At 34.4% G+C, this 12,402-nt stretch overlaps 1 protein-coding gene across 4 annotated transcripts in view; it reads right to left on the bottom strand.

The window, feature by feature from the left end:
• Positions 1–12,402, bottom strand: part of cdh23 (cadherin-related 23) — a 233,072-nt gene that overhangs the window by 149,487 nt on the left and 71,183 nt on the right. For all 4 annotated transcript variants that reach the window (XM_042737456.1, XM_042737457.1, XM_042737459.1 and 1 more), the window contains 2 exons: positions 2,888–3,082; positions 2,663–2,791 (listed from right to left, as the gene is read on the bottom strand). In XM_042737456.1, the coding sequence (XP_042593390.1) occupies positions 2,663–2,791; positions 2,888–3,082 (324 nt within the window). The remainder of the gene's footprint in view (positions 1–2,662; positions 2,792–2,887; positions 3,083–12,402) is intronic.

Raw genomic sequence — 12,402 nt, 5'->3', positions numbered from 1 at the left:
TCTCTCTCTCTCTCTCCAGGTGTCTGAGTGAGAGCGATGCACCTGAGATGGAGCGGGGGTTAAGAGCTGTATTTTGACAGATGACCCACGACAGCTCTGCGTGTTTGATATCTGTTTGCGTGTAAATGTCAGTAGCCTTGAGAACTCTCCACACCCACTCAGTCACTTAGCCCGAGGCCCGTCGACTGAGCCGGCACACACTCCATACACGCGTGTGTAAGTGTGAGTGTGAGGGAAGATAAGCCTTAAGCTCTCTGCGTGTGGCTAAGTGTACGTGTCAACATCGTTTTATACGAACATGCTAGTGTGACGTGTGCCCTTATTGAGGGCGTACGTGTTTAGACTGTCTAATTCTCATCACAAAAGCCTCTTGTCTTTTTTTTAATAGCGTTTCCGCAACTTTAGGAAATAAGAAATGAAATGCCAAAATCAATCGCGTCCACTAGGAACTTGATGCTGACCGCCACACTGAAACAGGACAACTGGTCTAAAGTCATCACTGTCTTCTTATTCATGACCTTCCCGAGACGACTGATAGATCCGTGTCACCACACGTCACTTCTGACACGCTCACGAGTTCATATGCATGCAAATGGACACCAGGGACAGAGATAAAAGGAGGGAGAGAGAAAATATGGGGCATGAAAGAAAGAGAAAGGTAAAAAAAAAAAAAAAAAAAGACAGCTACTCAGAGGCTTAAGAGTTGGTTGAGAAGTGGAGTGATACAAATGGTGAAATACTTATATTTCCATTTTTTAATGAATTAAAATTAGTGCTGTCAAACAATTAATCGCAATAAACCGCATCCAAAATAAATGTTTTTATTTACATAATATATGTGTGTGTGCTGTGTATATTTATTTTGTATATATAAATACACACACATGCATGCATATATTTCAGAAAAATATGTTATGTTTATATATTAAATAGATTTATATATAATAAAAATTATATTAATACAAATATATACACGTAAATATTTTCAATATATACTGTATGTGTAAATATACCCAGTACACACACATATTATGTAAACAAAAACTTTTATTTTGGATGCGATTGATCGCGATTAATCTTTGACCGCATTAATAAAATATATTAAAATAGAAAACAGTCCTTTTAAATTTCACTACATTACTGTTCAACTGTATTTTTTATCAGTTTTGGAGAGCATAAGAGACTAATAAAAAAAGAAAGAAATTCATAATTATTCCAAACTTTGACTGTTAGCATGTGTACAATACTGATATTTTACACAAATTATAAATATATTAAAATAGAGTTATTTTTCTATAGATCGATATATCAAAATATAGTTATTTTTACTTACATAGCAGTACTGTATTGATTTTCCTTAATATATATATATATATATATATATATATATATATATATATATAGTTACAGTTATATATATTATAGTTTAAAATAAATTTAAGAATAAATTTTGATTAAATATAGCTGATTCTGCTTTGGTTTATTTTGGAATGTTTTTGTTTAGTGGAGAAGAAAATCAACTATTTTTATATTAACTTCTTGTTTATTAAACTGTTGTACATTATAAAATCAATACAGCAGTTCTGCAAGTGTGAATCTCCATTGGAAATATATGATTTCTGGTCTATGGTCTGTTGTAAAGGCAGCTTTAACATAGCTACTTCCACTTTCGATTACACAAAGACAGAAACACGCACAAACACACATCCAACACGCACATTCTCAGAGCCTGCGGGGGTGTGTTTGACACAGTAAACTAACACAGGACCAAACGGCCAGTAGTGAACCTCAGGTTGAATGACCTTTCATGGGCTCTCACACTGAGCAGGTCACAGTATAAATCTATCACTGTAATTACACAAATATTCCATGGAGAGTTCACAGGTGTAATGGCTGCTTCTCTCATAATTATTGTCTAATTACTCAACACACATTATATCATTCATTTTCAGCCAAACTGTCTCTCTCTCTCTCTGTCTGTCGCTATCTCATTGCCTGGAACGTTTTCTGTTTATACAGATCTTTACTTTACTTTTACATTTTTGTCCTTACATACATATATATTTCTGTTTCTATCTAAAAATTATCTGGCTGTAACTCAAAACCTTGTAAAATGAATCCTTTCTAACATGCTTATGAGGCCCAAATATGCAGTCTACGTAGGCAGCTCACTAGGTTTTGTGCCAATGCATTTGGATCAATCTCACAAAAAGATGTCCAGGACATGTCCATGTTTGCATTTGAGAATAATGCAAATTACAAAGACATTAAAGTTATTAGAGAATTTGAGAGGGACCTTTCCTTAATTGTCATGAAAATAATGCTATAATGAAAAAAAAGTAAGTGTATATATTTAAACAAACAAAAATGTAAAAACAATAATAAAATAAAATAGTAATTCTGAATGAATAAATACAATTACAAAGACATTAAAGTTATTAGAGATTTTTAGAGCGACCTTTCTTAGTCGTCATGAAAAAAATGTCAAAAAAAAAATCCATAAAAAAATGTATATGTAAAATAATAAAACTCAATGAAACTAAAATAGAAAATGAAGCATAAAAATATTATTTTCTGGGGGCGGGGGTGTAAGTACAGGAGGTCAGGGGGTTAGTGCTGTAGTAAGTACAAAGCAAGACTAAATGTATGTGTGTGTACTGACTGGTGGTGCGTCCTCCATTATATTAGTGCTGTAGGGGAGGTTGGTGAAGATGGGGTCCATGTCTTGAATATCAGTGATGGTAATCGCCAAATTAGCCAGACTCGAGAGCGGACGCCGTTTATCCTGGTCCTGTTACAGAGAAAAACAAGTAGACATGTTTTATTTGGCTTTGGAATTGACTCAATAATTCCACAGTGTAGAGCTCTTCAGTGTGTGTTTTCTAACCGTGGCATTAACAGTGAGCTGATAGGCAGTCGTCGTCTCATAGTCCAGCGCTCTCGTCACAGTAACGATTCCTCTGGCCCCGTCAATGGAGAAGAACGGAGAGGGAGGCTGGAAGGAGAAGAGCACACTGCCGCCCACGCCCTGATCCGGGTCTGTCGCGTTCACCATGAACACAGACGTTCCCACTGGAGTGTTCTACACACACAGAGACAGTAATGATACAGTACGTGTTATTAAATATATACAATGTTGTGCTGTTCACATGAGAAAGAAAGAAAGAACTTGCATAATGAGCACTATTTAATGCTGCTGTTATGCAGATTTCAGATGATGAGTGACAGTTCTTGTCTCTGTCATTTCACCTGTCAGTAAGTGACACACGTCTGAGATGATCAAACCCCTGCTGTCTCTGAGATATGATGCAGTCAGTCAGCATCAGAGAAAACACACAGACTAAAATGCTGGAGGAGCATTTTCAGCCTCTCCCTAAGTTTTAAGTCAGACGTGGTCTATAGGGGTGAATCTGATTAAAACAGGTGAAAATACAAAATTTGTACTCCAAAACAAAGCCATATATAATATGACACAGTAATGAAAATATATATATATACATACACACACACACACACACACACACACACATATATATATATATATATATATATATATATATATATATATATATATTTTTTTTTTTTTTTTTTTTTTACACTTGTGCAGCCTTGTGCCTACGGCCGAATCACAGCTGTGATTATATACAGCCATATCGCACTGCTATGACTGTGATATTGTGTTAATACAACAGTTTGATGGCATGAGTGTGTAAATATACAAGAAACAACAACTGAGTGTCTTTAAAGGCCTTCTTTTGTGCAGAACTACTTCCTTCCACCATGGATTCAAATCTGAAGTTAACAGTTTAACAGGCCTCTGTTACTAATTTTAAAACGTCACTCTAGAACTAGTAATGAAAGTTAAGTTGCTTCATTGAAAATGAATTGTGTTATTAAAATCTTATTAAAATCTCACTGTATTGTGTAGAGCATTATGAGAGAGATGGACTGAGCAAGTGTGATTAACTGCATCTGACACAGCATTCGTTCTTCAGCTCTCATATTCATATCTCATATTTACAATAAATCATTAGTTTGAATGTCCGCTGAGGAAAGCGATATCTTTGTCACATTATCCTTTCATCTGTTAAGGGTGATTTCCGATGACAGCGCTGCTCAGTTGCAGTTGGCTGGATTTTACAAGGTGTTGTTGAAAGTAAAAATTCAGATAACAGATAACCTTGTTTACAACACTGTTCCAGTCTACATTAATATAAAAGTCTTAACTGCTGACTCACTCATAAAAACAGTCTCTTGACGCCATCTAATGGCAAAATAATGTAACTAAAATCATCATCATGAACACACACACACACAGTTTCCCAATACTAAATACTATAATTAAATAGTATTAATATTTATATAAAATATTATTTATTGAATAATATTTAATAAACAACAACAGCCATCATAAAAGTTGCTAGGCAATTCAGTCAAATGTACAAAGGCAGTGCTCTGATATACAGCATTTAAAGTTACGTAAAATATAATGTGATGAAATTTTGCCCTCAGCCAAAACTATTTGCTCTGGAACAAATATTAGATTAATGAGACCAATGACTACCCATTTGATTTACCTGAAACAAATTATGTCTCACAAAGCTGTAGAATAGGAACTAAATTGTCCCTAACAATAATTCTGATCAAACAATCAAATCTATTGTTATTGTAATTTCGGCTGCATCTGAAATACCATTCCATTGACATTACCTGAGAAGTTAAAGTAAATACACTAGAAAAACGCACACTTTCAAACACGGACATTTCAAACTGTCTATTTGAAGACTGCATTTACATCTGCAACTGCAAGGCATATTTTTTAGATTGTTTGCTCATGTGCAATACATCTATAGGACCTTTCCTATCGGATATCAAATAGACATTTATTAAATTTCTTTAAGATGTCTTTAAGATGTTTATGACTTTATGTAAAACTTGTATATACAGTATGTATTTTACAAAGATATGTCATTTGCAATATAATAATAATAATGATAACATTATTATTATTATTATTATTATTCTTATTATTATTATTATTATTACATTTTTGCATAACGGTACTTGCATAATGCTGCTTTCATTTTATTTGGGGGTAAAATATGACCCAGACACATTCTTTACATTTAATGAAATTCACCCATGCATATAACTAAAATTCAGATGCACATACAATATATCTACACATGCCTACACTAGACAAAAGTCTACAGTACATGGAACAGGAAAGGCAACTTCACAAACTCTTGCAGAGAGTAATAGCTGACGTTAAACAGCCAGCAGCATTATTTTTGCTTATATACAGTTTTCTATTTACATATATTTATTCATATATGCCATTTTCATAAAGCTGAAAGTTACCGCATTACTCCCAGAATCCCTAGGCCACAAAAAAAGAGAGCAAAAGAGTTTCTCAAAAGAGAGAAATCGACATTTCCTATTCCCAAACAGTAAACCAGATCCTTCCTGAGAGAAAGAAGTTGTACTTCACCAAGCACTCCCGCTTTATCTCTTTCAATAAAACAGGAGATATCCATCCTTTGAAAAGAAAGGATTAGAAAAGATTCAGATAAACTATTGGAGAGAAAGAAAGCATAAGAGGTATAAAGGACAAAGATAAAAGAGAAAGAGAAAAGAGGATTAGAAAAAAGAGAAATCATAAGAAGGAATGAAGATAGATATGGACAGTGAGTTTTAACTTGCTGTCTTGCCTCGACCTGATAACGTCCTCTCACACTCTCACTGCTCATCTGCTCCACGCTAAAGTTCACGCACCTTAAAACAAACCACTTTAGGTCAGCTGAGGAAACTGGAACCCTTATTTTATTGTTAAATTTAATAACTGCAATCATATTTTTGCTGTGAGTCTATGACATTTTTCATGACATATACATAAAAAAGATCACATATACTGTGTTTTTTGCCGGTTGTTTGTAATTAATTGTGAAATTTACTAGTCATTTCTGAGTGAAAATGTTTTTAATTTGTTAAGTGTACAGGATGCTGATGATAAAACATATCAGAATATTTAGCAGCCCCCTGTGCAAACGGAAGTGTTGATCTGAGAAAGAATTTTGTATTCAAATATAACATTTGAGGTTAGGAAAAAGCCTAACAAGAATATATAATAAGAAGAATGAAGGAAGAAAAAGAATGCATGAGTGGGAGAGAGAGGCATATCTAATAGTATTAAAAACCTCAAATACAGCAGGGACTCCCCAGCCTCTTTCAACTGCAGTATGTTAGAGAAGATTATTCCCAAACCAGGAAGACAGACAGAGGGAAATGGGAGAAGAGAAAGAGGCTACTTATTATTAGCTTTCTGTCTCTTATATACATTGCGGCAAATTAAAAATCAGCTTACAGAAAAACACCTAAGGAACAAAGAGAGATTCAAAGAGTGATGCAGGGTGGAAAGTGAAAAGAGTTAAGCTTACATTAAGGTGAAACTTACATTAAGATTGAGGCCAGTCTTGTAACTCAAACTGTAAAGCATGGCACTTGCAACACCAAGGTCATGGGTTTTATTCAGAGAGAATGCATGAACTGATCAAATGTATATCTTGAAAGATGCTTTGGATAAAAGAATCTGCCAAATGTATACATTTAAAGGAACAGCTTTGAAAATTTGCTGAAAATGTACTTACCCTCTGGCCATCCAAGATGGCCAACAGATTTTGGAAAAATCTAGCATTACATCACTTGCTCACAAATGCATCCTCTGAAGTGAATGGGTGCCGTCAGAATGAGAGTCCAAACAGCTGATAAAAACATAACAATAATCCACAAATAATCCACACCACTCTAGTCCATCGATTAATGTCTTGTGAAGCAAAAAGCGGCATGTTTCTAAAAACAAATCCATTATTAAGATGTCCATAATCCATAATATTGCCTTCACCAGTTAAACAAGTAATCTTATCCGAATCAGGAGAGAAATATGTATAGATCAAGCATCATTTGACCCCACTCAAGCATTGTTTACTAGAAAAACTGTTCTAACTGAATATGTGGGTGGATTTTGATGTGAGAGGACAGCACTTTTTCAGATTTTTATGGATTACGGATTTGTATTTTGATCTGAAGCAATGGTTTCAAGTTTTTTTCACGCTTGTTTTCACCTCACAAGACATTAACTGATGGGCTGGAGTTGTGTGGATTACTTGTAGATTATTGTCATGTTTTTATCAGATGTTTGTTCCCTCATTCTGACGGCACCCATTCACTGCACAGGATCTGTTCCCATGAACAAATAAATTCTTCTGCATCTTGGATGGCCGGAGAGTGAGTGCATTTTCAGCACATTTTCATTTTTAAGCGAACTATTCACTCAAAGTGAGATTCAGAGTGAGATGTGGGGTAAAATTCACATTGAGACTTGAACAACAAACACTAAAGGAAGCAACAATACATTCCTCTAAAGATCACTGTGCAGACACACACACACAGTTTAACTGCACACTCTGTTCAACATGTTCTTAAGCTCTATAATTACTATTATCATATTTCTAAATGATCACAAGCCCCTTATCAGCTCATTAACCCATCTGAAGTCTTCCCAGAGACTCTCTGAGGAGACAGATTAACTAGAAATGTTTAGGATCACAGGGATTCCTCCATCATCTTCAGTCTGTTCTTTTTTTATGTCATATTCAATTCTGTCCTTATCATCAAGAGTTCAGTAGCAAATCAGCATAAATTATATCTTCTGCAGAGAGAGGAAAATTATTTTCAGTGCTTTTCTGAAAATGTTAAAATTATAGCAGTCTATAAGCTAGGATCTCAGGTACAACTCTACCAGATAATATCTGTCAATAAGACTTTGTCTTTTTAGCTCAGGGTTTCCATTTACAGAAATTAATACTTGTGCATTAAATTGATCAAAAGTGATGGCATAAACATTTTTAATGCTAAAAAAAGATTTCATTTTAAATAAATATTGTTCTTTTGAACTTTCTATTCATCAAAGAAAAAAAAGCATCATGCCATATCATTACAACTGTTTTCAACACTGATAATAATGTTTCTTGAGCAGCAAATCAGCATATTAGAATGATTTCAGAAGGATTATGTGACACTGAAGACTGGAGTAATGATGCTGAAAATTCAGCTTTGCTTCACATCAATATGACAAAACAAAAAAGTTTTGTGCTGTAATATTTCGTAATAATCATAAGAGACTTGTTTCAAAAACAATATATAAATTAAGTAAATTAAAATGATAAATACAATTGCGTAAATTCTTTTATAAAGTATGTTAACTTTTCAAATACGCTTTACTTAGATTTAAATATTTAAGAAAACAAATTCAGTTTAACATCTGTAACATCAAGGACGCCGCTCTCTCAGTGATTGTTTTAGGATCACAATGAGACAGTAAAATGAAGGCAAATTCATCACTCATTTTTGGGTAAATTGTGTTTTCACAGTTAAGCTTTCAACATCTGCTGCTAAATAGAATGCATGCAGTTTGGAGTTTGAATATGCAGCAGATGTCCTGTCGCTCTGAACCAATCAGTGATGACAGTATTGCATATCCTGATGTTTTGCTTCACAATTATTAAAAGGGAAATTTGACTTAATGAATTCACACACATTTTGTGAAGTAATCTAATGGATCTAATCTGTCTTTGATCTAATCCTAAACCTTACTATTCTTACATCAGTGTGCATTTCGTTTTTTATCAACAATCAAGTTTTCTACAATTCTATTTCATGTGCAGTAAAATGTCTGTGTAAACACTTACAGTAAATTACTGTAAATCTTATAGCATGCAACTTTCAGCAGCTTCCTTGTCTACAATTTTTGCCTGGCAAGCACAAAAGTGAAACTCTGCACTCTGCAAGGGGACAAATATTTCTCACAACATAATGCAGATGTCAGTTAAATTTACAAAATCCACACAACAGACCATTTAGTCCAGTTTATGGTCTAAATCCAGTGGCCCTCCGAGGTCTGCACTGCGCTTCACTGACCATTAGCCTGTGCATTAAACACTCTCAATAGGTATAATTACTCTGATGCAACAGAGAGACATAAGCAAATTAAGTCATTGAGCTCCCACTGTGCTACATCTCTAACTTACTGACAGCATTAAATCACTGGAGGTTGACCAGTCTCTGTCAAGGAGGTCTATAATAACTGACCAGAACAGCTGTAATGTGTACTGCATAGGGACTTTTGGACCGGGCAGTAATAGGAACTCAGTTATAGGAAATAGCCACCAAGGCAATCCCTCGAGAACTAAATTTGCCCCAGGGCCATTTTAATGGCTACATTCGCACTACAAGCAGGAACTTTGTGATGTCGTTGTAGTTGAGTGCCTGGACTTCAGTGTTAAAATGAAATGAAATGAAATGAAATGAAATGAAATGAAATGAAATTAAATTAAATTAAATTAAATTAAATTAAATTAAATTAAATTAAATTAAATAATAAAAAATGTTTAAGTAATATAAAAGTCTATGGTTCTTTTCAAAGTTCCTTTCTTTGAGATATTTTCATTTGGAAGGGGCAATAAAGTATTTTAAAAAGGCAAAACTTTATTAATAAAATAAGCTTTTAATGTTAAAAGACCAATTTGGTGTTTAAAAATAAAATAAAATAAAATAAAATAAAATAAAATAAAATAAAATAAAATAAAATAAAATAAAATAAAATAAAATAATTAGAAATGTTTAAGTAATATAAAAGTCCATGGTTCTTTTCAAAGTTCCTTTCTTTGAGATATTTTAATTTTGAAGGGCCAATAAAGTATTTTAAAAAGACAAAACTTCATTAATAAAATAAGCTTTTAATGTTAAAAGGCCAATTTAGTGTTTAAAAATAATTTAAAATAAAATTATGGTAAATGTTTAAGTAATGTAAATGTACAATGTTCTTTTCAAAAGTTCCTCTCTTTGAGATATTTTAATTTTGAAAGGCCAATTAGGTATTTTAAAAAAAAAACTTCATTATTAGAAACAATTAAATTTTTCATGCTTAAACGTGCTCGCATGACCTTCATCATCTGCACTAGGTAGTCGCTCATGCTACAGAAAATCACCAACCCTCACTGAAAATAACAGACTTTATCAGACATTGTTGCTGCAAATCATTTTATGCCATGTATTTCTTAACAATCCACTCGAACATGTTAATCATACTCTCTTGTTCGCCGACATTCTGTTAAACACAATAAAGACCTTTGTGGTTAGCCAGCTATTGTTTTACATTTAATACAACAGAACAAGTATTTTAGCCGCTTAACGTGGCTCTCAGCGTGTCCTGTTGTTAACTTGTTCCTGTCTAGCTTTGGCAAGTGAAGGGGGCTGATTAAAGATACACTGTGAAATACATATGAAAGCTGGCCTTTTCAGAGTTGAGGGCGAGCGGGGGAGTGAATACCAGTTTGGAAGAAAGTTAAAGTTTAGCCAGGTTGAGCAGGAGTGGATGGCTGAGAGCAGCTGGCATGCTGAAGGTTTTCATTGATTGGGAGGGTTAATAGAGACATTGTGTGATAGAGGAGGTGAGGAAGGGGTCCACGGTGAGTACGTTCTCAAAGTGAGGCAGGCTCCAACCATAAAAGGCTAATTTACAGGGCTGACGCGGCGCGGTGGCAGGATCACGCAGTGCGCTAGCCTAAAGCCGTAAAACCCCTGCAGGGTACAAGCAGAGCCGGCCGACCGCTGCCAACAATACCGCACTGATTACAGCTACGCCGCTAAAAGACCGGACTCCAACGCCCACTCTACACCAGATACAGGTCTCATGATTATACCTCTCTTTCCCTCCACTTTTTTCCTTTCCTCTTTTTCTCGCTTAGTAATGTCACTTTCCTCATTGACTTTCACACTATAACTAATTCTCTCACTTGGGCTGCCAACCGTCCTGCATAATATAAAGCCATCATGTATTTTAGGGAATATATTTGCATTTCATATTATATCCATACTTTCCCATGCATTAGTAAAAAGAATTGCTAGGAAATTAATTACAAAGAAACAGGAACACTTTGAATTAAACATGAAATTTGAAAGTGGAAAGACTGAAATAGTAATTTCTTGTAAAACGTACTCCAATATTTACAACTTCAAACATTTTTTTCTTACTGTGTACACTTGCAGTACTGTACTGTTTATTGCTATTTCTAAATGTCTGACATTCAAAGGACTGTGAGCTTTTGGAAAAATCACTAAATGCTCATTACAAAAATACTGTCACAAAGGAATTCTATTTTGAATAAATGTTTTTCTCTTACTTTATATCTATCAAAAAATCCTGAAAAAAGTTTCACAAGTTCCAAAAAAATATTAAGCAGCACAACTTTTTTCAACATTGATTATAAATCAGCATATTAGAATGATTTCTGAAGGATGATGTGACACTGAAGACTGGAGTAATGATGCTGAAAATTCAGCTTTGCATCACAGGAATAAATTATATATTAAAATACAAACATGTTTTTTTTTTTTAACTGCAATAATATTTCACAATATTATTTTACAATAATTAAAATACAGCCTTGATGAGCCTAGGAAACCTCTTTAATAAACATTACATCTTACTGATCCCAAACTTTTAAACAGAGGTGTATATCTCACTGACCCCAAACATTGTTTATTTCTTAAAAAAAAAAAAAAAAAAAAAACATTTATTGGGAAAAACAAACAACTAGTCTTTACACTCATCCATCACATCACTCATCGCTCGCACTCTTTAGCTAACGCTGATCAGGTTTCACTGCAAAGTGTCAGAGTTTAAAGAGATTTGACAAAGAGACAGACAGTAGTTTGCCCTTCAAAGGACCTGACGAGGGATGGGAAGATACTTCTACCAAATTATGCAAATTATAATGCAACTATATATGTTTTAATTTGACGCCTACATCAGCCAGGGAAATTATGCAAGTGATTATATTCCCTTTGTTCACAATCTGTTCGTTTTGTATTATGAAAATAACACAATGAAATAAACATCTGTGGAATTTCATCCTGACAGCAACAACTATAAGCTGGTAAATGGTGATGATGTAAGACCATTTTAATGCATCCAAGTGGCTCTTTTTTTCACAGCAAACACACACAGATCCATCCCCCTCTATTTCTCCCTGAAAAATGGAATCATTTACCAAACTCCATACTTGTATTTCTCATCAGTATCTTTCTTACGTCCTGCGCTCCACCGTCATCCATCAGAGAGAGATACCTCATATATCAGTGCTGAAATGAGCTAATCAATTATTTAACACCTTATCCAACCTGAACACAAGCACAACGCCCTTCACACCAACAGTACAGTCGCACAGACGTGTGTGTGTGTGTGTGTGTGTGTGTGTGTGTGTGTGTGTGTGTGTGTGTGTGTGTGTGTGTGTGTGTGTGTGTGTGTGTGTGTTTTAATGGCCAATGAGCCAAAAAATTACT

The sequence above is a fragment of the Cyprinus carpio genome, chromosome B13 (assembly GCF_018340385.1).
Source record: "Cyprinus carpio isolate SPL01 chromosome B13, ASM1834038v1, whole genome shotgun sequence".
NCBI lineage: Eukaryota > Metazoa > Chordata > Actinopteri > Cypriniformes > Cyprinidae > Cyprinus > Cyprinus carpio.
Note: the sequence above shows the minus strand (reverse complement) of the source record. Positions and strands in the feature narration are given on the sequence as shown.